Source organism: Neltuma alba, unplaced genomic scaffold (genome assembly GCF_004799145.2).
Source record: "Neltuma alba isolate B1F8T4 unplaced genomic scaffold, ASM479914v2 tig00012143_pilon, whole genome shotgun sequence".
Taxonomy (NCBI): Eukaryota; Viridiplantae; Streptophyta; class Magnoliopsida; order Fabales; family Fabaceae; genus Neltuma; species Neltuma alba.
The window spans coordinates 170914-196607 of record NW_021636692.1 but is presented as its reverse complement, the minus strand read 5'-3'; the positions used below and the strand labels follow the sequence as shown (position 1 = coordinate 196607).

Below are 25694 nucleotides of genomic sequence, written 5' to 3'. Positions count from 1 at the left end.
TGAATTTGTGTGAAATATTTGATTATATCACATACACAAATCCTGAGATACTAATCTGTTCGTTGGCTAAATTTTTCAATTGAGGTCCGCTTGCGCATGCATATGAATATTCTTTTGCTGACAAGTAGACTTCTTAATCTTGGAAGCGAGCCGTCGGCATGTGCTGTAGTATCCGCGGAAAAGTGAAAAGGGACACTGCATTTTAAATGAGAGGCACCTTCTTCTGAATCTCATTCTCAACCCACCACACCACCAGACATTATCCGAGAATCGCTTTTGACATTTCCTTTACTAAGGAGTCTCGTTAGTCGCCTAGTATTTAGGTATGGGTATGATTACGTACACGTGATGGCAAGCAATTGACAAGCTGATATTCCACTTGTTTGGCTCACACACTGTGAAAGATAACCTGATAGCTACAATTCAGTTATAAGCACCACAAGGAATATTATATGCAAATTTCACCCTAGTTGTTCACGCCATATTCCATCTAGGCCTTGGCCGACAGTAGCTGCAAGATTTTCATGCTAATAAATCCTGTCCAGCTAATCTGGTAGAATCTGTTGGAGGGAGAGACAACCTAATGAGATTCACCTATATGTGAATGAATGCCACATCCATGCCGCTCTCTTTCTCTCCCACGTATCCTGATTTGATCTCTGTGAATCCAAAAAGTAGCTTTGCAAGCTAGTTTGCATAAGGGAACATGTTGATATGAGATTTAAAGAGTGCATCATATGGTACTTATGAATTATTGGGTCCATCTCCGTGGTTGACAACTGCTTTTTCCAATATCAACTACTGCTTACAGTATAGGGTATATGTACAAGAGCTTCATCTGATGCACGAAACCAAATTATTGCTTGCCTGGATTTATATAGGTTTTGGCTTTGAGACTTTTTGACGTCTCGTTTATTAGCATCCAGTTCCAGTTCCAACACGCGGGTCAGTTGGCAAAATGAGCATAATATGTTAATCACCAGAAGAGTCATCCATGGTACAGATAAATGCGGTTCAACTACTCAATTCCGGGCCACGTACGGTCCCCGGAATGGGAAGCCGGAAGAAATAGCCAATAATGCAGTACTTCATTTTTATATTTGACCGAAGATACCTGATGTGAATAAATTATAGCTGAGATATTCTCAGATTGTTTTTTACTCTGAGACAACAAGTTCGACTTGAAAAATTATTTCTTTTCTCGAAAAAATTATTTTTTTTGAATCCTTAAAAACATTGATAAAATAGTTAAATCCTTAAATGTGACGTTTCCCCCCATTTTTAGTGAACTCCCGCTTCAGATTGATTTTGTTTATCTGTTTGTTATAAATATTGCAACGCCTTTTTGGGATTTTCTATATAACTTATGGTGTACAAACAATGGACATGTATTGATTAATTGGAAGCTTAAAGTAAATGAAAGATTACTCTATCTTTCTCCAATTCCTTTTTATCTTTCCTATCTGCCTCATCCCAGATGTCTTGTATTCCTCCCGTTCTTAATTTATGATCTAATTAATGAGTTGATATTGGTTATATATATAAAATTCATTTAACTTGTTTATCAATTTTTGTCCAAATTAATCTTATTGATACTCATCCAACGATAATTAAGTAAGAAAGAGAGGGAGAACTAAGAAAGATGCTTAGGGTATTTTAGAAAAAAAATATATCATATTAACTAGTTTAACTAACATTTTTAATCTACTTTAATTAATTAATTAAGCTTTATACTACCTCCAATTCTTAATATAAGACCCTGTTTGACTTTTATTTTGGTCCTAAATATAAGATCCCAATCCACTTTGTCTCTCATATTTGCTCAATTTTTTCCAAGATAGTCCTTCTAATAATTATAGTTATAGTTAATACACTTGATTAGCAATAATATTTTAGAAAAGACAACAACTATTTAGGACAAATAACTAACTCAACTTACTTTCTTAATCTCCTCAAATTAGTCAATTGGCTCTTATAATTAGGACCGGAGGTAGTATTAAAGACCAAAGAAATATTGACTTTGATTTAATAACACTTCTTTAAATTTAAATTGTTTACATCTAAAAAACAGCGATTATTCTAGGAGATGCTAACAATTGTATATTCTCTTCTTTTGGGTCTGAAGGTCCATAAATCTCTCAGAAGGGCCATTGTACTTATTACTGTGTGAAATTTGGGCCTTAGATCACTGGAGACTGGAGTGGATAACAGTTCACATAAGGTGGTGGAAAGGAAAATGACAGTTAAATTTCAGATTGCCGGCCTGTCGTGGGCCGAAGAAAAGCTTGCGGGCCTAGTCAAAGAAACAGTGAACGACGGTCAACTCAATGGCAAAAGAAATATCTATTCAGAAAGGCAAAAATCATGTTTCTTTAAATACCCCCCAAAATATTGAAGAAGAAGCACACAACATCTGAATTTTTTTTTTTTTTACCTTTACATGCTGTAAATGTTTATTCTCATGGCATTTCTATCCCTGTCTTATCTTTTTTTTTTTTGAAAAAAAAAAACGACAGACGTTACATCTCCATGAGCCTTTGGGATCCTTCATACCACCCCCTATAGTGACTGGGGCGATGTGCAGCTGGCAACATTGCTTGCGAAGAAAACTCGGCATTCAACGACGACCGTCCATTTAGTTGAACCAGCAGATTCCATACTCAATTCATAAGAGACCCTCCCGTATATTTTTTTTTTTGAGGGATGATGGCGACAAACGTTATTATTGGCCCACGCCAACAAAAACAAAAAAGGCGCGACAAAAAACTTTTTTTTTGGCTACAAAGCGACAACAAACTTTGGATGGTCCTCGCTTGGGCTGGACATGGATCCGTAGCAACTGGGTATAGTTTTTAGGGAAAATGACATTGAGGTCCCATGCAACACAAAATACTACAAAAAGGTCCCAGGAAATTTGGTAATGATTCTGAAGTCCTAAAGGGACTTCAGTGCAATTTGATGAATTGCAAAATGACGCCTCTGCCCCTGGTGAAATGCCCTGTTTTTCAGTCTGAAAATGAACACTTTGTACGCAGGAAGCAAGAGAGAAAAAACCCAAACTTCATTCTGCTTCTTCCCCCATTCCCATATGAAAATCTCATCCACTCTATTAATGTCAATCATTGGCAAAAATTGCTTGTGTTTTTGGTTTGGTGTGTGTTTGGTCATTCAAATTGGGGTTTTATTATGGGTGGGTAAGGTGATTATGGGTGTTCTGTTTCTGGGTATATTGTGGGTGGGTTGAAGGTGGGCTTGCTCTGTTTGGGCATAGTTTCAGGGGGAACTGATGAGAAAGATGAAAGTTGGTGTGATTAGAAACCCTTATTGCGAAATAGGAAAATATGTTGTCAATAGGGCCGCGACAGTTGTCAATAGAACTCCTTGACTTGTCAATAGTAACAGCATTGTACAGATTTACATTAACTGATTTTTTAAATTTTTTACACAAAGGCCATGACCTTCTGTACCCTTGACTCATTGGTAGAGGTCACAAAAAGAGGAAGAAGAGGCAACAAAGAAGGGTGAGTAGTTACATGAGGCAAAAAAAAAAAAAAGCCACTTTGATCCTAGACAAATGATGGCAAAAGAATTTTTTCATAAATAGAAGTGACATAAATTTTTTTGGTAGATGTCACAACACACACAAATAATTAGCTTAATACTGGATACATGCAACTATTTGTTTTTTTTAATGGGGTTATAAAATCAGTGTAATTACATGTATATGAAGTTGTAAATGAAAGTTAACTGTGTATTACATTCTGATACATAGTTTGTTGTCATTATCCGCACCCTTCATTGTCAATACATGCTTCGTCACTTGTCACTCACTGCACCATCAGTTGTCAATTAATGTACTGATATAAATTTTAAAAAAATATGATTTTTATTACATAATGTTATACAACGTCATACAATATCACTAATTCCTCAAAACTAATATATTTTTTATAATATGATATAGAATAGCTATTAAAAGTCAATCATCATTGATATGAAATCATAAAATCACTTGTCATAAACAACATATTCACTTGTTAATGGTTTCAGTGTAACTTGGCATGTTAGATTCTGCTGTCATTTCAATTGTCATTATTCGCACCCTACATTGTTATTAGACCTATTATAACTTGTCAATTAATTTGCTGATATAAGTTGTCAACAATATGAATTCAAGTTACATAACCTGTTTTAGTATCATATGATATTTTTAATTACTCTGTCATATTATATTTTGATTATATTGTCATATATAATTATTATTAATGAAGTGTTAATGATAGCACTATGACTTGTCAATGGAAACACTATGATTTATCAATGGTGGCACTATGACTTATGAATGGTAGCACACTGACTTGTCAATGGTAGCACTGTGACTTGTTGTTCACCAAATAACTTCTCGAAAGGTTTGGGCACTGCGGCGGATATGATTAGGTGCCCCGGTGCCTTACACAGAATGGCAACTCCTTGGGACAGATGGGGGTGCCGCGACAGATATGGTCAGACGCTGCAGCGGATTATTAGTTGTCAATGGTGGCACACTAACTTGCCAATGGTGGCACTATAACTTGCCAATAGAGTACTGTGACTTGTTAATGTAGGCACTTTCTTTTGTCAATTGAACATAAATCTGAGTAACACCTTCTTCTTAATAATTATATTTTAATGCAAATATCACTTAACATTATAAATAAATGACACCTTCAGTTATAAAAATTTTGAACATTAATTATTAATATTCACACATTCATTTGTTATAAAACTGTTATATCACTTGTTATTAACTTCTGTTATATTACTTGTTATTTTGGATAACTTAGGTTGTTAATTTCTACGTCGGATGCTGTTGAGCTATACACAACTGAGAATTTCAAAAGAAATGAGTCACTTTCTTTTCTAGCAATTGATGATATAATTTCCTTCAATTCTTCATAACTTGTTCCCTCCTTTATATTGTTGTTCTTACACTACCTCCCACATATCTCATATCATCTTCTCTATCACTTATAAACTTTATCTCTATGTGAACAAAGCAAAATGGATGCTTTTCAGATGTATTCGTCATCAGTAATTTAAACCTGCATCAAGAATCATGCAACTGCTATTGACAAGTTAAGGAGCTACGTTGACAACTGTCGTGGCACACATTGACAACTATCACGGCCTGATTGACAACACAATATCCCATTTCGTGCTAAGAGTTTCTACCCACACTAACATTCATCTTTTTCTTCCTTTGCTACTAAACTAACGTCAGCACAGAGCAAAACCATTAACAAGTGAATTTGTTGTTCATGACAAGTGATTTTATGACTTCATATCAGTGATAATTGACTTTTAATAACTATTCTATATCACATTATAAAAAATGGATTAGTTTTGAGGAATTAGTGATATTGTATGACATTGTATAACATTATGTAACGAAAATCATATTTTTTTAAATTTATATCAGTACATTAATTGACAACTGATGGTGCAGTGAGTGACAAGTGACGAAATATATATTGACAATAAAGGGTGCGGATAATGACAACTAATTATGTATCAGAATGTAATACACAGTTAACTTTCATTTACAACTTCATATACATGTAATTACACTGATTTTATAACCCCATTAAAAAAAACAAATAGTTGCATGTATCCAGTATTAAACTAATTATTTGTGTGCTGTGACATCTACCAAAAAAATTTATGTCACTTCTATTTATGAAAAAATTCTTTTGCCATCATTTGTCTAGGATCAAAGTGGCTTTTTTTTTTGTTTTGCCTCATGTAACTACTCACCCTTCTTTGTTGCCTCTTCTTCCTCTTTTTGTGATCTCTACCAATGAGTCAAGGGTACAGAAGGTCATGGCCTTTGTGTAAAAAATTTAAAAAATCAGTTAATGTAAATCTGTACAATGCTGTTATTATTGACAAGTCAAGGAGCTATATTGACAACTGTCGCGGCCCTATTGACAACATATTTTCCTATTTCGCAGTAAGGGTTTCTAATCACACCAACCTTCATCTTTCTCATCAGTTCCCCCTAAACTATGCCCAGACAGAGCAAACCCACCTTCAATCCACCCACAATATACCCAGAAACAGAACACCCATAATCACCCTACCCACCTATAATAAAACCCCAACTTGAATGACCAAACACACACCAAACCAAAAACACAAGCGATTTTTGCCAATGATTGACATTAATAGAGTGGATGAGATTTTCAGATGGGAATGGGGGAAGAAGCAGAATGAAGTTTGGGTTTTTTCTCTCTTGTTTCCTGCGTACAGAGTGTTCATTTTCAGACTGAAAAACAGGGCATTTCACCAGGGGCAGAGGCGTCATTTTGCAATTCATCAAATTGCACTGAAGTCCCTTTGGGACTTCAGAATCATTACCAAATTTCCTGGGACCTTTTTATAGTATTTTGTGTTGCATGGGACCTCAATGTCATTTTCCCTAGTTTTTAGGAGAGAAGTCATCATATTTTTATTTTCTTTAATTAGCTGACCAAGGACAGCAAAATTCATTTATTTATTTTTATTCTTTTCTCTGCCAGCCCAAAATCCATTTCTTAAACGTTATTTTTTCAATAAATTATATTACTCATATGTTGTAATTACTCAGTAATATTATTATCATTATCAAAATTCTTATATTTAACATTACCACGACTTATTTACAAATTTCGTTTTTTCATTATTAACTCTCCAAATGCATATTATTGTTAGTCTCCTTATAGATATAGAAATTGTATCTGTTTCAAAAAAGCATTTCGTTGATTGGTACTAATATAATCTGTTATGAAGCCAACCAAAAAAAAAAAAGCATAACATAACTTTTGATGTTTTAATTACCCCTACAAACACTTAAAAAAGTATTTTTATTTGTAAAATCACTTCAAAAATTAATCCTAACACTTCCTAAATATTCAGATTTGAGAGCCATTGATCCCGCGTTGGTCGCGTAAGAGCGTTACAGTTAGCAACAGTGGGATGCTAGCACTCCGCACTAGCAGAGCCCCGAAAATGTGTCTCAATGGCCAAAATCCTCCCGCCAATTCTTCGAATCTTTCCTGTCTCCCTCTCTGAATTCTCCACTTCTATTCTCTCTCAATTCCACTCTTCAATCCAGTCGAACCCTTCTGATTCTCTCTCTTCCGCTTTCTTCCTCGGACAATCCCCAATTTCTCTCCCTGACTTTCTCTGCTATTAATCGACCGCTCATTTTCTTTGAAACTTCTTCTACTTCACGAACAGTTAATCCTCAATTCATACCTGGACTCTCTTGCTGTTGCTGAGACACATCTTTGATTTACCTGGAGATTTTGTTTCAATTCCGCGCATAAGTCTCAGCACTAAAGTTAGGGTTTCGTTCAACCGAATCATGCCGTCCCTGATTACTCCTGGGAAAATCCATCGCTTGGAGATGGAAAATTTCAAGTCTTACAAGGGGCTTCAAGTTATTGGTCCCTTCTACGACTTCACCGCGATTATTGGCCCCAATGGTGCGGGCAAGTCCAACCTTATGGACGCCATTAGCTTTGTGCTCGGGGTAAGGACAGGCCAGCTGCGTGGTGCTCAACTCAAGGACTTAATCTACGCGTACGACGACAAGGAAAAGGAGCAGAAGGGACGGAGGGCATTCGTTCGTTTGGTTTATCAGCTGGGCAATGGGTCGGAGATTCAGTTCACCAGGACTATCACGAGCGCTGGCGTCAGCGAGTACCGGATTGACGGGAGCACCGTAACGTGGGATGTGTATAATGCTAAACTAAAGTCACTTGGCATTCTTGTCAAAGCTCGCAATTTCCTCGTATTTCAGGTAATGTATAAAACACGAATGTTTTGCTATGGTCTCTATTTCAGCCTCTGGTAGTAAAGATGCCGCTGGTTATCTTAACTTCTTGCTATTGCGACCCCTCTATTGGTGGTAGGCTACAGAGTCGAGATTCTCTTATGTTTAGAGCCCGAGAGAGAGGGACTCGCCGAGCGTGGAGTTATGGCTCCACGAACTCCTATGTCCTATTTCAACATCTCCCAGCGTCAGGATCTCCTGGACATGAGAATACTCGCGGGGTGTGAAAATTATTACTTTTTTAGCGTGGACATGCGCCAAAAAAATTAAAAAGGTTAAGCGGCAGGAGAACAAGCAGAATGAGAGACGAGAAACCTATTGTAATTATTTCATAATGATTATAGTTGCGCACAACTGATTTGACTAATAAATTTAACGTCTATTCATCCACTGGATGCTTTGTAAACCATAATGTAATGGGAATGCGGAGTCTGAAATATCAGAATGCGCTATGTTGTGTCATTGTTCATGCCCCGATCATGGCATGTTTCTTAGGTGGTCTACATGATTGCAATTCTTGAATGGTGGTACCTAATTACTTACTGACGCACAACAATCAACTTCCTTATATAGGGTGATGTGGAATCCATTGCATCGAAGAATCCTAAAGAGCTTACTGCCCTTCTCGAGCAGATATCTGGCTCTGATGAGCTCAAAAGAGACTATGAACGATTTGAAGAAGAAAAAGCCACAGCTGAAGAAAAATCAGCCCTTGTTTACCAGAAGAAGAAGACTGTAGTTATGGAGAGAAAGCAGAAGAAGGAGCAAAAGGAAGAAGCAGAGAAGCATATTCGGTTGCAGGATCAGCTGGTAAATATATCTGTCTCAGTGATGTTTTTCTGGTGCGTTTAGTGCATATACTGATGTAGAAGTAGTTTCCAGCTATGTCCAATCTGTGTTTTGTTAACTTCTCATCTTTCGTGGTTCCTTTTCCGATAGACTGTTTTGTTATGACGCAGCTCTGTTTCATTCTTCACTGATAGGAAGTAAGAACCAACTACCAAACACTCAACCGCGTGATACATTCATCTCATTCCAAACTAAAAGATATTTGAGAACAAACACAGGGAAACTGTGTCAGGTCAATTTCTAATTGAAGCCAAAAACGCTGTTTAAAGACAAATGGTTTGTTGAACAGTGTTTTCAGCTTCAATTGGGATTTATTTTTTAAAATGTTTTTTAACTCTGCATTTCCTTTAATTTTCTCTCTTCAATTTACATTTTAAACAGACTTCTCATTATAATCTCCTGAAAGTTATTTGTTTTCTTTTTTGCAGAAAACTATAAAGAAAGAGCATTGCTTGTGGCAATTATTCAATATAGAAAGAGATATTGAAAAGACAACTGATGATCTTGAGGATGAGAAAAGAAGTCGTGAAGGTGTCATGGAAGAACTGGAAAAATTTGAAGCTGAAGCCAGTAAGAAGAAGAAAGAACAGGCAAAATATCTCAAAGAAATTGCACAATGCGAAAAGAGAATTGGTGAGAAAAGCAACAAACTTGACAGGAATGTGAGTTCTCTTTTACTTTGGGGTGGAAGGGTTATGTTAAGATGGTTTTTGGCACTTTTACTGTCACATGCCTGGGTTGAAGCAAGTATTTATAGAATAAAGAAGCATCTACAAGATATGCCTGTCATGATGAAATTCCTTTCTGCATGTTTGCTAAGCCCAATATGTGGTCTCACACATGTTATCTGAGGGTCCCGGTGTATAGACTCTGTGTATTCATATTGATCTCTTGAGAATGGATTCAAATAAATCTTCATTTTTTCTTTCCTCGTTTTTTTTAATAAATTTGTTCCCTGGCTTTGCTGCCCTGCTTGCAGCAACCTGATCTTCTGAAGTTGAAAGAGGAGATGGCTCGTATTAACTCAAAAATAAAAAAAGGGAAGAAAGAGCTAGGCAGAAAAAGGGAAGAACGGAGAAAACATGCTAATGATATAACAGAGCTACAGAGGGGTATCCGAGATCTCACTGCCAAATTGGAAGATCTACAGGAAAAGAGTCGAGATGTTGGTGATGAACTAAAGCTAGATGGCTGTGACTTGGAAGAATATTTTCGAATGTGAGTATATATTACCTGTAACCTTGTAGCCTACTCTCTGTCGGACAATATTATTGTACTATTTGGATTATGCTGTCAAGCCGTAACTGAAATTCAATTTTTTCAATATTTAGCTCAGGATTTCTTGTGAAATCCAGATTACCTTTTTGTAGTGTGCATCAAAACTAGCCTGGCTGTTTTTAATTGGTTGATGCTTGAATGCGCTGGTTTTGGCGATGATTGTGTTAAGAGCATTGAGCAAAGCAATTTTGTCGATTCATATAAATGTATCTTATTTGAGACAAGTCCTTTGTGTTTAAATTGTGAAATGTTTTGTCAGGTAAAAAGAAAAAAAGAAAAATTGTGAAATGTTTTGTTAATGTCAAAGAGGAAGTTCCATTGACTGAAGTCTTTAACAGGTCACAGTATCGCTTTTCCTTTATTATGATTTTTCTTTTTCTGTTTTTGGAATTCATGATGAAAACGTTGCTGTCACAGCAAAGAGGAAGCTGGGATGAAAACTGCAAAGCTTAGGGAGGAGAAAGAACTTCTGGATAGGCAACAACATGCAGATAGTGAAGCTCAAAAAAATTTGGATGAAAATCTTCAACAATTAAGGAATAGGGAGTCTGAATTGAATTCGCAAGAAGAACAGATGCGAACTAGGCTGAAAAAAATTCGTGATAATACTTCAAAAAATAAGGATGACCGTGCGAAATTGGAGAAAGAAAGGTCTGTGATGCAGGACAAACATCGAGATTCCAGGTAATTTAACTTATTCTTTCATTTACTTGACTTTATATTGGCTAGAGGGTAGAACCTACATTACTTCATAGTACCTCTAAAGGTCCTAATAGGTTAAAAATGTATATGCTTCTCTTTTGACAAAAAAGGAGGAGCTAGTACTGGGTGGTTAGGGGTTGTTAGGGCATACAATTTTGCGGGCTTTGTTGTGCCTATGCTTTATAAAATGGTATCTGCTGTTGATATTTGTTATACTTTTCTTGTGATGTATTTCTGAATTTTTAGAGCTTTATCTTAATTTTCACATGCAGGAAGAAACATGAAAATTTGAAGTTGAAAATTGGTGAAATAGAAAACCAACTTCGTGAACTGAGGGCTGATCGATATGAAAATGAGAGAGATGCAAAACTGTCTCAAGCTGTGGAGAGCCTCAAACGCCTGTTTCAAGGAGTCCATGGTCGCATGACTGATCTTTGTAGGCCAACGCAGAAGAAGTATAACCTAGCTGTTACTGTTGCTATGGGTAAATTTATGGATGCGGTTGTAGTTGAGGATGAAAAGACTGGAAAGGAATGCATTAAGGTGCTAATGTGATTTTTTTAAATTGCATTTGTTCTTCCCTTGGGCTTTCATCTCTTTTGTTTTTTTTTTTTTTAGTACAAAAGAGTTTAGGTGGGTTAGGTCCTGGATGATTTCATCTCTTTTGAATGATTCAGTCAGTCAACTTTTAGAGTACAACTTTATTTTGCTGTTGAAAGCTTAAATTTAACGCTGGTGCTTTTACCTGTGTTTTCTTTATTTGGTTTGTTAGAGATTGTAATGAAATTATTCAGGGGCTTTCATTAAATAGTCTAAACTTCTGATTTAAAATGGTCGCCAGGCTTTAGAGCCTTTGTGACCAAGTTGTCAAGAGTTTGATCCTTTCTACCCCTCACTCCTCTAATTAAAATTAAGTTTGAGCATGAAGTATGAGTAAAATATGCTTTCTTTATGCTTAAAGCTTCACGTGAGGGTATTGTGATTTAGTTGTTCATGGGCCTCTGCTTGATGGGTTAAGCTTTTGACAGGGAAGACAAATGCGTTAGTATAGCAGCAAAAAACATTGCATCTTTCTCTCAGCTTATTGGAGTTGAGTTTATGAATCGCATTTTGCTCATTATAACTGAGGAATATTTGTAATAACATGACAAAGTTGACTGTTTGTTGTATAATGATAGCCTTCATTTAGTTGGTTAGAAATTTATATTAATTATTTGTATTAATTGGGAGTTTGATCATTTGCTTCTCTACAGTATTTGAAAGATCAGAGGCTTCCTCCGCAGACATTTATTCCTTTGCAATCAGTTCGTGTGAAGCCAATTATTGAAAGATTGCGCACATTAGGTGGCACAGCAAAGCTGGTTTTTGATGTTATTCAATATCCTTTTTGACTAATGACTGCTTTGCAGATCCTGTTGCAATTTGTTTTTTTTTTCTTTTTTTTTTTAATAGTCGTTCATGCATTATCTCTTGTAATTCTGTAGGTTGTTGCAAACCATCACGCATCTTTGATTCTTTTTTCCTGTGCTTATCACTTGTCAATAAAATATATACATATTTTCTGTTCAAGTAAAATTATGTGCCTTTAATGGAGTGAAAAAGTGCTTTAAGCTTTTCAACTTAACTAGTGCAAGTTTGATCCCGCCTTGGAGAAGGCAATTCTCTTTGCTGTCGGCAATACTCTTGTTTGTGACGATCTTGAGGAGGCCAAAGTTTTGAGCTGGAGTGGTGAGAGGTTCAAAGGTAAGCATGCTTTCTGTTAGTTATATATATGTGTGTGTGTGTGTGTGATTTTGAGACAAGGCTAGGATAGGTAAAGAAGCCGTCGGCTAGTGGTGGTTACTAGCCATTATTGTTGTAACCTACTCCACTGCTTATATAAATACACTATACAAAAATCAGATGAATGATTTTGCCTCCTATGAATAACAGCAATATTCAGTCTCTGTTCTCTCTTGTTTCCCTGTTTTCTCTCCTGTGACCCCTCTGATTCTTGTTCTTCTCTAATTCTCCCTCTCTTTCCCTCCTTTCTCCTATTATACGTCTTCTCAGTATTGTCATCGCTAGGACCTAATATAAATAAGTGATTTAATGTTTCTATTTTTCTCTATAATCTTTTCAGTCTAGTTTCTTATTGTACTTTCTTCTTGAGAAGTCAAATTTTTTTTATTACTTGTTGACTTATTGATTCTGTGTTCTTTATACATTTATTTATTTATTTTTCTTTTTATCTGGTACTCCCTCCAGTTCAAAATATAAAGATCAAATAACTAAATTGCGCAACTGAAAAAGTTGTCTAAAATTGGTTAAAGAGAATAAATATATAAAAAATGCAACTTATTTTTCTAAAACACCCTTATTTATGGAGAGGGTGAGTGGGAGAGAGAGAATGAGTGGAAAAAAAGATAAGAGAGAATAAGTGAAAAAAAGAGACGAGAGAGACGTATAATTAATTAGGGTTAAAAATAGAATAAATGGTTTGGTGATCGGACAAATTCAAATTGAAGTTTATAAAAAAAAGCTGAACCCTTTCAAAGATTTGAAACTTTTATTTTGAATCGGAGAGAGTAATATTTCTTCTCTCGGGAGGTTGTTAACTTTACTGACTTTATGGATATAGGACGACATACTGGTTTGTTATAATATAGTTTTGCTTGTCAAAATGCCAACAGCTAAACTTTGTAAAATGTCCTTTGACTAGTTGTGACTGTGGATGGAATACTGCTGACAAAATCTGGCACAATGACTGGTGGCACTAGTGGTGGAATGGAGGCTAGGTCAAAACAGTGGGATGACAAAAAGATTGAAGGTTTGTTTTCTTTTTGTTAAAATATGATTCAAGGCAATTTGTTCTAGCAATAACCACACTGTTTTTCAGGCCTTAAGAAGAAGAAAGAGCAGTATGAATCGGAGTTGGAAGAGGTAGGATCAATGAGAGATATGCACCTTAAGGAGTCTGAAGCATCGGGAAAAATTAGTGGACTTCTAAAGAAACTTCATTATGATGAAATTGAGGAGGTAATTCACCCACTCAGAACACAGACACTCAAAAATAGACGGACAAGTGCCTGTCTTGGTTCGTTAATTTATTAGAATATTCGTAACACTGGTGACTTTTTTGTTGCCTCTGCTAATGGAATTGAAACTATTTCATCTCTTATTATGTTTCTATTTTTCCAGAAAAGCATTGTAGACAAACTTTCAAATTTGAAGCGAGAGAAAGATACAATCAAAGAAGAAATTGAACGGATAAGTCCAGAACTGCAGAAGGTAACGTGACATTTGTGATGACTTGGTTCAGTCATACGATTATGCATTTGTATACCTAACTGGTTACCTATTGTTTACGCTTTGCAGTTAAATGGCACTATTGATAAGAGGAATGCGGACATACGTAAGCTGGAGAAGAGGATAAATGAAATTACTGATAGGATTTACAAAGATTTCAGCAAGTCGGTTGGGGTTTCTAACATTCGTGAGTATGAAGAAAATCAACTCAAATCTGCTCAGAATGTAGCAGAGGAGAGGCTAAGCTTGAGCAGCCAGCTATCAAAGTTAAAATATCAGTGCGTTCCCCCCCCTCCCCCCCTTGTTCTTTTCACCTAAACTCTGGGAGGTGTTCTATTAACATTATTTGAGCTTGCAACCTACTTCTGTTATGCTTCACTGCAAGTGTGTTTCGATGCCAGAGTGCTGAATTGAAGCTGTATCAACTTGGATATGTACTTAATTATGAAATTGTACAAAGGAAAAATCTTGATAGGCATCTTCGTTTTCCTGTCTGAGATCTTATTCTGTGAATAACATAATTAGGTGGATTGTCAGGAAACATCTGCCTGGTGGCTTTGGAATATATAATCTATCATAAAAAATAGTGCAAGGGGGGATTCAATGTAGCTGTAGTTCAAAGAGAACTCTGCAATTTTATATTTATATCTTTGAATGTGAAGTGATGGAAGCACTTTTGTGACAAATGTCGTGTTGTTATTTCTCGGATTCAATATTAGTATTTTTTTTGACTTGAGCCTTTTCCTGCTATTATTTTTATTTTCTTGCTGCTATTGAAATGGACGTTGTTGTTTGTGCATGTGTTATAGTTGCAATTGCTGAAGCTTTTTCTGTGTGTATCCCCTTTTCATGCTCAAAAGATGATGGAGTTTCTTTAAAAAGTATAGATTAAAAAGTCATGTTTGAATTGAGGTGTTTGTTTTAACTTTAGTCGCTGTCTGTTTAGTTGCTTTTAAATTAATTAATAATGCATTCATTTATTAATATTCTGTTTTTCAAATAACTATCAGGTTGGAGTATGAACAAAATCGGGATATGACTACACGAATTAGAGAACTGGAATCTTCTTTGAGTGCTCTTGAACATGATTTAGAACAGGTACAGCACAAAGAGGCTGAAACAAAGTTAGCAGCTGAGAAAGCTACCGAAGACATTAACCAGCTGAAGGACGAAGTTCAGGGTATATTGGGTGACCCTTGGTTTTGCATTACGATATTACCTAGATATAATACATTACAATATATTTGGTGGAGGTTTTATACTATGACCGGGGGGGCCTTGGTTACCTGAGGCTGAAATAAGCTGGTTGTCTTCTGTTCTCTTTTGAAGTTGATAGTATCACAGTTTCATTGGTCTTGTTAGGAGCTGAAATGCACCCATTTCCTATCCAGTTGTTTTTCTCTGTGCATCTGATCACTTTGTTCTTGTAGAGTGGAAATTGAAGTCAGAAGATTGTGAGAAGGATATCCAAGACTGGAAGAAGCGTGCTTCTTCAGCCACAACAAGCATATCTAAACTTAATCGTCAGATGAACTCAAAGGTTAGGATGACCGTAAATTTGTTCATTTATGCAACTTGCAAGTATAATTTATACACTGATGAACGCATCTTTATGGTCATAAACAGGAGGCCCAGATTGAGCAGTTAATTGTCCAGAAGCAAGAAATTGTAGACAAGTGTGAACTAGAACAGCTTAGCCTGCCAATTATAGAAGATCCAATGGATACTGGTACTTCAATACCAGGCCCAGTTTTTGACTTTGACCAACTAAGTAGAGCTCTGAAGGACAGGAGGAATTCCAACAGAGACAAAATTGAGGCTGAGTTTAGGCAAAAAATGGATTCCCTGACATCTGAAATTGAACGAACAGCACCAAATTTGAAGGCATTAGATCAATATGAGGCTCTGCTGGAAAAGGAAAGAGCTGTAACCGAAGAGTTTGAAGCCGTTAGGAAAGAGGAGAAAGAGAAGGCTGATAGGTTCAATGCAGTTAAGCAGAAGAGGTATTTTTATGCTATTACATGTTGTGTGTTTAACCAGTTGTTTTTATAGTACAAATTTGATGAAAAGATATCAGTATAGATTGCGAAAACGTGCGGAAAATGATTCTGGACTGACTGGGGTATCTGGTTTGGCAAATAGGGTAAACAGATTGCCCTGCTTACATCTTTCAATCTTTGTTGACCGGGAAAAGGCAGTTTGGTAATCTTTTTAATGCCATCTATATGTGAGAAGAGCTTTTTTTGTATAGCATGTGCGGGTTAAGTTGTTCCTAATGTTATAAATGACTTTTTCATATATGGTTGTTTATGAGAAAAAAGTATTTATGAATCAAGAGGTGAAAAACGTTTTGGTCATATTTGTTGTTCCTACTCTGAAACACCGAAGTTGGGGTGGTTATTTGCCAAATCTGATGAAAATGCAAAAATATGCATCTCAAGTTCCAAGTACGATTTCCAGGTCAAAAAGAAAAAAGTTTTCAAGTACTATTTACTATTTACTGTTATGGAGCTCATTTGAACTTTTCTTGTATCTGTTTGTGCATCGCATCTATCCTCTGGTGAAGCCAGGTTCATTTAATACAATGCAGGTATGAGCTGTTCATGGATGCTTTCAGCCACATATCCGGTAATATAGATAAAATATACAAACAGCTTACAAAGAGCAACACACATCCGCTGGGTGGAACAGCATACTTAAACTTGGAAAATGAAGATGATCCATTTCTGCATGGCATCAAGTACACTGCTATGCCCCCAACAAAGCGCTTTCGTGATATGGAGCAGCTATCTGGCGGGGAGAAGACTGTTGCTGCACTTGCTTTGCTATTCTCCATCCACAGGTAAACATCATGAATATATAGATCCATATCTCAAGCACTTTTTGACTCATTATTTTCCAAGCTTCATCTGAACTGCAATGTCTTGTGTATATTAGTTATTTCTGCCTTTTTTATTTTTAAACATGAGTTGTTGTAAGGTAAATACTTGATACGTCTGGGGCTGGCTCTAGCAGGCACGCTCTATTGTATATTTGATCTGCTTGTTGAGTTTCGTTAACCATACTTTTTTATTGTCTCAGTTACAAGCCTTCACCTTTTTTCATATTGGACGAAGTTGATGCTGCATTGGACAACTTAAATGTTGCGAAGGTTGCTGGATTCATTCGTTCCAAATCTTGTGAGGGAGCAAGGGCTAGTCAAGATGCTGATGGTGGCAATGGCTTTCAAAGCATTGTGATATCCTTGAAAGATAGCTTTTATGACAAAGCTGAAGCATTGGTTGGTGTTTACCGTGACTCAGAGAGAAGGTAAGCTTGACGATTGTTGAATATAACTTGCATCACTTTTGCTTCTTGTCACTACATTGATGTCATAAATCCAAATGATCCTCCAAGTTGATGTGGTGCACTTAATTTGCTTTCTACAGCTGTTCGAGAACTCTGACATTTGACCTGACCAAATACCGTGAGTCCTAAACTTCATGGATAGGCTGCAATGGATCATCAACCTGTTGTATACATAGCTTAGCTGCATTCTTCTCTTGTATATACTCGCACTCTGATCAATGTCGCAGCCTCACTCCTGACACTGATTTAAGTTGCCTTGTCAGTTTCACTTATTTTGTAAATACGATTTTCTTACGGAGGATGCTCTATGCCACCAGAAGTTCAATCAATGCAAAACGCAATAGCTAGATGGCCGATGAGCGTGCTTTGCCGTTGAAATGTATTTGATCTTGATTTGTCTCTGCCATGCAACCAATATTCCTGTAGTTGAGTATTATCTCCGCGATGAAATTTCTGACCATGTTGGCATATGGGGCCTGTGAAGATTTTGTGAAAATTTGATTGTTAGTTTACTTGGTTAAATGAATCGGCCCTGGAGAAGCCTAAGAGGGAGAGAATCTTGAAAAAATGTACGAAACAGCGGTCCGCATTGGTTCAAATATGTTGTTCCCCGGTGCCGATGAGGATGTAGCGAAAGTTGATGCGGTGTGACGGTGACACCAGATTTCAGCGATTACTAAGGAACTCATTTTAAATGAGTGGGGGAATGGTTTGGAGGGACAAATTTTTTTTACTTTGATAAATGAGAATCTGCTATCATCATTCGTTCCCGTTGGCGGTTCTAGGTCAGATGCGTAAAAGCTGCTCCCCTGGGACTTACTAGGGGTTTAATTGCATTGGTTTAAGTTGGCTAGAATAGTACAAGAGCACTGGTCTTAAAACTATAGGCTTCGAGGGGGGATGTCAGACCTTGTTTGGATTTACGTATTTATAAGCATTTTCATGATATTATTATTTTTACATATTTATGTCGTATTTTTGCAAATTACTATTATTTTTTATCTTTAATATAAAATCTTATTTGACTTTTATTTTGATCATAAATATAATATTTCAATTCATTATGTTTATTATATTTATCTATTTTTTCAAGATAATCTTTCTAATAATAATAGTTCTAGCTAATAAACTTGATTAGTAAAAATATTTTAGAAAAATAATATCTATTTATTATAAATAACTAATTTAAATTATTTTTTAATCTACTCAAATTAGTTAATTAGCTCTTATAATTAGGACATGAGGTACAGTTACAAAACTGATTCTATATCGCCTCATTAATCAATAAGTAGGGCTGTCCCTTAACTTGAAATGGGAGTTAGCGTTCCGCTGGGGAAACTAATCCCGCAGACAGTTAGCAAACCCGGGCTGGGTTTTAACCGTGACACGTTGTGTTTCGGGTCAAAAGCCCATCCTAGTAGGTAACTAAGAAGACAAAATTGCCCTTGAATCAAAAACTTGATTAATTAAAAAAAAAAAGAGTTTTGCCCCTATGCTGCGTCAGTACCACTCCATGGGAGCGCGGATCTAACACCCCTATCTCTAACTCTGAAGGGTAAAAATGTCCAAAAAAAGAAACAGGCGACCAGCAAACAAACAAGTTATTAATTTTCACTAGTTTGGATAAAGTGGAGTGGAGACTGGTGACGAGACGCTAATGTTTGAAATCCGAATCCATAAAGAAGAACTGAAGAAGCAATCTCAGAACTGACGTCTCGGAGAGCGCAAAATGGAGGATTGATTCACAAATGGAAGTCCAAGTTGAGGGGTCAGGGTCCTGCAAGATGAGTGTTCTTCTTCTATTTTGTCTGTTGCTATTCTCAGATTCGCAAATAGCTGCAGCTAGAGGAGAGAGGCCTGGCTTCCTTTTTACCAGGACCAGAGGAAGATGTACTCCACAGTAAGATCTCTTCTCTCCACATTTCAACACAATTATGAACATTCGTATTATGTTAGTCAAATCACCTGATGTGTTAAAGTGAAGGTTCTGGAGCGGACGGAGGGAGAAGTGGCCGAGGATGGTTCCGGAGTCATCGACGGTGTGGAAGGTGTTCGGTTCCAGGACTTATGAACGGTACAGTTGGGATCTGACATTGGCGGAGGCGACTGCGAGGAACGACGAGGAGAACGCGTTCGGAAGGCTGGTGAAGGAGGCAACCGCGGCGCTGCTTAACTCGTACACTAGAGAGGGGTATCCGTACAGACCTTGGCAGGTCAAGACCCTGCTCATTCAAGCACTGGTGTCGGAGGCCGCAGCTTCGTCTCAAGCGAAGCGCTTCTCATCGGCTAATCTCGCTTGTGATTGATCCTATCAATCCCATTACCTCACACTCTTCAATCAATTCTCTTATTGGTGTGGTGTGATCTTGATGTTGATCCATTGTATTCTACAGTACTTACTGGTAGTGACTTTCACTTTTGTACTCGTTTCAGTCATCAGTCGAATCTTGAAATTGTTTCTTCTTTCTGCTTTTGTTTCTCCTCCTTCTCGTCACCGATATTTAAAGCTTTTATGAGGAACTCGTCCGAGCCTATGCTGTCAGTATCATAACCTTTTTCTTTTCCAGTCAACATTATCATGACGTTTATTCTCTGTAAATAAAATGCATTGCCAATTTGAAAATTATTAGGCAGGGCCACGATATACGACGGAAAATGCTGCTAACAAGTATTGGATGTCAATAGCTTCTAACATAGGTAAAATTTGATAATTTTTTTAAGGAAACATTGTCGAAATTGATTTTAGAACTGGAATTTAGCTCTTGGATTCCGCAATTTTGTTTTTCCTCCCCCTGATGAAAGCATGAAATGCGCAGGCCACTATATTTCGACTCAATCAAAAAGTATTGCGTCCACCATATATATTTTGAAAGTCTTTCTATTTACCTGGAAAGAGGTGAAAGAACAGACTTGGGAACCAGTTACCAGCATACAAAATGCATAAATATTCACATTAGAATTCTATAAAAATAATAAAAACTTAAAGTGATAAATGACTTGTTTGATAATTTCTGAAGAGCGAAAAATACTTGTCCGTAATGTGATTCCTAACCATTTATAGGGGTGTGAACTTTTGACTCAGTCACCTGATATATTTCAAAATCTTAAATGCTTAAATAAAAATGGTAATTTATTATATGCTTTCTGCGGGGGGGAAAAAAAATCAGCGCGGGGATTTTCCTTCTTTCAAAGGTTAAGGCTCCATTTTTCAGCATCTTCAAGGTCTTTGGGCTTACTAATGGGGCATACGAATCACGTACGCATCCTGAGTAAGTCTAAATGATATACGAACGATCCATTTGAAGCTGGTTAATGGGCTAGTTGAATTTGGTCCTGTTGATGGCTTATTCTAATTCATGAAATGGTATGCTAATGGGCCAGGGCAGATGCACTTTCTGGGGAAGGAGCCGTGGAGGGGCAAGTGGCTCTGAACGGAGCAACCCTAGAGCACGAAGATCTTTACTGTGTGGCAAAGCTTGCTTGCCTCGCTTCCTTTCTTCTACCGTCCACGCTCCTTTCTTCTTCCTCAAGATGGGAAATTAATAATTCACAAATTAGAATTAGAAATTTATAAATATCAGCTAACGTAACAGTAGTCGATACTGGGGGCAACCTAATAGACCCGAATTTTCCCGAGAATAAAAAGATCGACAATTTCCTCAAAGTTCAGCCCTTCAAATGGCTGGCAGAAAGCTGGTTCGTGACTTGTTACTGTCCAAGCGATCTCTTGTTCAATTAACGTCTCGGCAGGTTTGTTCGTTTACACATTCAGTTAAGAAATATATTTTTGTTCCTGATATCCTTGGCGATCATTCTGTGTTTGTTCACCGACCATTTCGTCCAGCCGGGATTTCCAATTTCACAGGCTTCAAACGCGAGGTTGCGTTTGCTTTCTGCGGATAGGCATTCGAGTCTTCGCGGATATAGTGTATTCAATGAATTCTCTAAGAAGCTAAAAGGCGAAGCTGATAGGTAATTCACTGTGTTTAGCCATTCATTCTTCCCTGCTAATTCTGTGCCCGGCGGGTACGTCTTAGAATTTACAATCGTTTCTCTGTCAATGCATTGCAATGGTGGCAAGATATGAACTGCGACAGTAGAGTTATTTATTTCTTTTGGGTAAAAGTGAATGCCTGTACTATCTCTTCTTCATTTGACAATCCACGAGGTTTTTTCTCCTTTCTCTTTCGTGAATATCTGGCTGCCGTTTGTGTTTACTTTTCTTTCCATGGTCGTAGTAATCCAGAATTCCAGCAGTCTATGAAGGAGCTGAATGAGAAAGCAGATGAGCTGAGAGGGGTAAAAGAGGGGCTTAAAGAAAGGTAAATCTTACATTGTAGCTGCCATATTGCAATGTATTATTTTTCAGTTCTTAATAGGCTGAGACATACTGTTGTATGTCAAGGCTGGGTGGACACTTCAATGGAGGGCCTGAGATGGTGAAATGGCGAATGCAGAACAAAGCAGAAAACTGAGCAGCTGTACAAACAGGTCGATGAAGTTTGGACAGATGCTGAAGTTGCCGCAAAGAAGGTATAATCACAGTTCATCTTGAAGTTCTCACGTGCTCATTATAAGTGATTCAGAAATGGATAATAATCATCTTTCAAAAAGGCCGATATTGTTTGTACCTGGGTAGTATGAATAGCCCTAAGATATGTTTTGTCTGTTGAAAATATTTTGTCGTCGCACACTCCCCCATTTTCTCTGCTTCCCCCCTCCATTCTCCTCTTTTATCCCTCTCTGTCCCCTTGTCCTACATGATTTTGCCCCTGTTTATGCTGCAATATATTACCTTAACGTTATATCATTATCAGTTCTGGGACTCGTGACTTAGTTCCCTTATCCATTATAAGTAAACTGATAAGTTTCTAATTTCCAAAATTTCGATTGGTAATAATTCTTTTTGCAGGTTTCTGAAAACATGAAAGAAAAGATTGCATCTGCTACTGAGGAGGTTTGTTTGAAATTTTTTAATCGGCGAGGAAGTGGCAAGGGTTGACTCTTGATGGCTTGTTGACCGTATTCATTGTTTAACTCAGGTGAAAGAAACCTTCGGGATTGGGAAGCAGGATTCTTCAGGGTCTTCTGGTTCTTCATGTGAGCAGGACGCTGATGCAAAACAAGCAAGCCAGGCCTCATCCGAGGATGGGAAACACCAGCAATTTGGGTCTAGTAATGCTGCAGACTCATTCTTTGGCAAATTTAAGTCAACCATTTCTTCCCCAAATGTTTCTACGGCCTTCCATAAATTGAAGGACGTGAAGATAGTCAACATAGCCAAAAAAGGATATGATATTGTGAGGGAGGAGCTAAGTAGTAATCCGACAAAGAGAAGGCATGTTCCTTTCAAATCAAGCGGGGAAACGAGTACAAGAACAGAGCTGGTTGTCATGCCCTCACAACAGTCATGGTGGGCTAAGAAGTTTGATCAATTTAAAGAGAAGGTAACCTGTTAGGCAGTGCTTTGTTTAGTGGATAATCTTAAAAAATGTTTCCATCAATTTATTTCTTTGCCTTCTATTTAGGCGAAGGGCCATCCTATGTCCAAGCGATTTGTTCAGTATAGTGACCCTGTGAAGTCAAAGGGCCAGGAGGTGTGTTGTGCTTCTGATGTTCATTCTTATGTGATAATAATTCTGTTTTTTTCCCCATGTTACTTTTCTCTGTAATTTTGTATTTGGAAGCTTAGGAGTTGTGCCTCGAGAGATAATTGACATTCACATTTTATTAAAAGATGTCCACGCTTGATTCTGAAGTCATCATTTATTCGTGTGCTAAAATTGACAGATTGTAGAAGACTTGCGTGAAAGATATGAGACCAGCGACAACCCCATTATTCACAAAATACAAGAGTAAGCTCGGGTTTCTCTTTCACCCTCTTTGTGCTAAGAAAGACTGTGTGACTGGTTATATTCCAAAATAGGTTAAGTGCTAATTTACCATTACCCTATTACAGTATCAATGATAGCATGTTTCAAGAGTCAGATGCCGCACTATCATACAAGGAAATTCGTCAAAGAGATCCGTATGTCTCATGCCTTCTGTTTTCATTGTGGCCACTGATAATTTGCCAAGTCTTCTTGTTAACGTCTTCCTTTTGTTGTGTGTTGCATGGATTAGTTATTTCTCATTACCAGAATTCGTGGTGGAAGTTCAGGAGGCAATAAAACCAGTGCTTAATGCTTACATCAAGGTCAGTGCTAAACTTTTGCAGAAATGTTGGAATTCTAATTCTTTGACGTGCCTTTTGTATTGCAGTTCATTTTTGAATATTATAAAATCTATTCATAATCAAGGTGATGGTGGATTCATCCCTTTTTCTTGATGAATTATAGATATTCTTGTGCAGGGAGATGTTGAAGTTTTGAAAAAGTATTGTTGTCCTGAGCTCATTGAACGCTGTAAAGCAGAGCATGCCGCATATCAAAGTAATGGTATCTTCTTTGATAACAAGGTGAGATTGCCAATTTCATGGATCTTTTATTTTTCTTGTTCAAATTATTTGCTTTGGATCTGAGTTCATAATACCTGATGATATATTAAGTATATTTATTTGTTTGCTTATCATTTAACTTTGAACTTGTGTGGTAGAGCTGATAGGGTTAAATGAAGCGCGACTCTAATCTTGCTTGAACCTAGGTCCAATGCGGTCAGCATGATAGAGATGATGTTAGGTAAACATGGCTTCCAAGTGCAGGAAGATGAGAAAATAAAATTTAACAACTGATGCTCATAACAGAGCGTGAATGTGTTTTTGTGCTTTTGCAAGTTGTAGTTATTATTTGTCTTATCCTTTTCTCCTTAGTCTCACACAAGGTAATTTGTAATCACGCTAATGCAAGTAAGATATGTTAGGCCTATTAGATCAGTTCGGGTTCCAACCACCATATCTTCTTGTTGGTGCTTCTCATAAATGACGAAATTCTACCTTTGCTCTTGTCATCTAGGAATGTTCAAGCTCACCTAGAGTAACACATACACTTTAAACAACGAGAAACACACTACAAGCAACTTTTCAAGATATAGTGCCTTTGTAACGTTTGATGTGTAATGCAGATTTTGCATGTATCCGAGGTTGAAGTGAGAGAGACCAAGATGATGGGGCCCTCTCCCTTAATCATCGTAATGGTATATAAACATTCACTTCTTAGAGTATTTTGCTGGTTCACAAAATTTATATTTGGTGATGAAAACAAGAGCTTGTCATGATGGTTTTTTGTTTAATAAATTTTCAGTTTCAAACACAGCAAATCTATTGTGTACGTGACAGGAATGGGTCAATTGCAGAAGGAGGCAAGGTAAGTGATGTTGCTTTTACCACAAGTGATGTACCATTTGGATGAGGTGACTAAAACACAACTTTGTTTCCCGATTATCATTCATTTTTCTGTTACAGGACACAATCCACACAGTTTATTATGCTTGGGCTTTACAACAAATGGAACCAGAAGATCGAGGAGAAGATTGCATTTACTTGATGTGGAGACTAAGAGAGATGCAACAGCAAGGAATCCGAGCCCTCATCTAGCTTCTTTTTCCCCCCTAATACTCTATTAAAAGCCTGCAGAGGCTGTTGTATAATTATTGCCTTTCATATTCGAACGATGATTTTATTGTTACAGCCTGTTCTGTTGTTATCAATGTTCTCAATTATTGTCTTAAAATTATCAATGTTCTCAATTTTTTTATAGTAGTATAGAAGAACTACAATGAGGTCCTAATAAAAGAAAATAATTATCAGTAAGTTTTAATGACAAGTGAGCGCTTGTTATTTATTATCTTGAAATTTATTGTTACAGCCTGTTCTGTTGTTATTGGGCCTTCTTAATAATTATGTTTTTTTAACTGATTTTATAGCAATTCTTTCTAATAATATCTGAAAGGATGCCGTTATATGCCCTTTTATAATGAGTAAGTTTTTTGGCTTTGAAAATTCCCAAAATGAAGAAAGAGGACGAAAGGAAACACCAAAAGAAAAAAATGCTGAAAATACGCCTGTGACAAGCAGAGCCGTCGGGCCTGGTGAAGCAGTGGAAGAAAGCCAGCTCCAGCAAGTAGCATCGGCATCATAGGCTCAACGCTCGCCAATAAAGACAAAATCCTTCTGCAACCATAGTGTACCGGGAAGTGCGAGGGAGGGCCGTCGACGATGACGAAGAGACCACAAAATGCCACGGATTATTCTTTTCTTTCTTTCTTTGAATTCATTGTTATTTTCAAAATCTGAAAATGCGAAGAGATCACACTGCTTGTTTTGCTCGTGATTCCACAGTTGAAAAACGAGTCATCTCCCATCCTACTTTTCTACTTCTTCGTCTTCTGATCTTATTCTCTTCTCACTCCTTCTCTCCACTCTCCCGATCACAAAACA

General features: G+C 37.1%; 3 protein-coding genes across 4 annotated transcripts; all 3 read left to right on the top strand.

The window, feature by feature from the left end:
* Positions 1-7000: 7000 nt before the first annotated feature.
* Positions 7001-17605, top strand: LOC114723479 (structural maintenance of chromosomes protein 1). Its single transcript, XM_028909660.1, has 18 exons — positions 7001-7822; positions 8429-8665; positions 9133-9366; positions 9684-9922; positions 10400-10666; positions 10957-11227; positions 11938-12062; positions 12318-12427; positions 13386-13493; positions 13563-13702; positions 13865-13954; positions 14042-14250; positions 14983-15152; positions 15403-15512; positions 15599-15975; positions 16563-16814; positions 17054-17281; positions 17401-17605. Exons 1-18 carry the CDS (start codon positions 7385-7387, stop codon positions 17447-17449), a joined length of 3654 nt encoding a protein of 1217 aa, XP_028765493.1. The 5' UTR covers positions 7001-7384; the 3' UTR covers positions 17450-17605.
* Positions 17606-18951: 1346 nt separating this feature from the next.
* On the top strand, positions 18952-19797 carry LOC114723513 (uncharacterized). The gene is made up of 2 exons (XM_028909693.1): positions 18952-19220; positions 19305-19797. The coding sequence occupies exons 1-2, from the start codon at positions 19069-19071 to the stop codon at positions 19624-19626; spliced, it is 474 nt and encodes a 157-aa protein (XP_028765526.1). The 5' UTR covers positions 18952-19068; the 3' UTR covers positions 19627-19797.
* A 959-nt stretch (positions 19798-20756) lies between these two features.
* Positions 20757-24927, top strand: LOC114723470 (mitochondrial import inner membrane translocase subunit TIM44-2). Of its 2 annotated transcripts, none has more exons than XM_028909649.1 (14): positions 20757-21070; positions 21186-21292; positions 21559-21642; positions 21778-21853; positions 22233-22277; positions 22363-22767; positions 22849-22917; positions 23111-23175; positions 23280-23348; positions 23444-23516; positions 23673-23777; positions 24380-24451; positions 24559-24621; positions 24720-24927. In XM_028909649.1, the coding sequence occupies exons 1-14, from the start codon at positions 20999-21001 to the stop codon at positions 24849-24851; spliced, it is 1437 nt and encodes a 478-aa protein (XP_028765482.1). In that variant the 5' UTR covers positions 20757-20998; the 3' UTR covers positions 24852-24927. The 2 variants fall into 2 exon arrangements, with proteins under 2 accessions (XP_028765482.1, XP_028765481.1); XM_028909648.1 differs by having other exon boundaries at positions 21165-21292.
* The last annotated feature ends 767 nt before the right edge of the window (positions 24928-25694 follow it).

Excerpts from the sequence above, each read along its gene's own strand:
- LOC114723470 (XM_028909648.1), top strand. The coding sequence starts at position 20,999 with ATGGCTGGCAGAAAGCTGGTTCGTGACTTGTTACTGTCCAAGCGATCT. Across the intron at positions 21,643-21,777 it reads AAAGAGGGGCTTAAAGAAAG|AACAAAGCAGAAAACTGAGC; the intron begins GTAAATCTTACA and ends TGGCGAATGCAG. Across the intron at positions 24,622-24,719 it reads CAATTGCAGAAGGAGGCAAG|GACACAATCCACACAGTTTA; the intron begins GTAAGTGATGTT and ends TTTCTGTTACAG.
- LOC114723479 (XM_028909660.1), top strand. The coding sequence starts at position 7,385 with ATGCCGTCCCTGATTACTCCTGGGAAAATCCATCGCTTGGAGATGGAA. Across the intron at positions 13,494-13,562 it reads GGATGACAAAAAGATTGAAG|GCCTTAAGAAGAAGAAAGAG; the intron begins GTTTGTTTTCTT and ends ACTGTTTTTCAG. Across the intron at positions 16,815-17,053 it reads TTGCTATTCTCCATCCACAG|TTACAAGCCTTCACCTTTTT; the intron begins GTAAACATCATG and ends TTATTGTCTCAG.
- LOC114723513 (XM_028909693.1), top strand. The coding sequence starts at position 19,069 with ATGGAAGTCCAAGTTGAGGGGTCAGGGTCCTGCAAGATGAGTGTTCTT. Across the intron at positions 19,221-19,304 it reads AGAGGAAGATGTACTCCACA|GTTCTGGAGCGGACGGAGGG; the intron begins GTAAGATCTCTT and ends GTTAAAGTGAAG.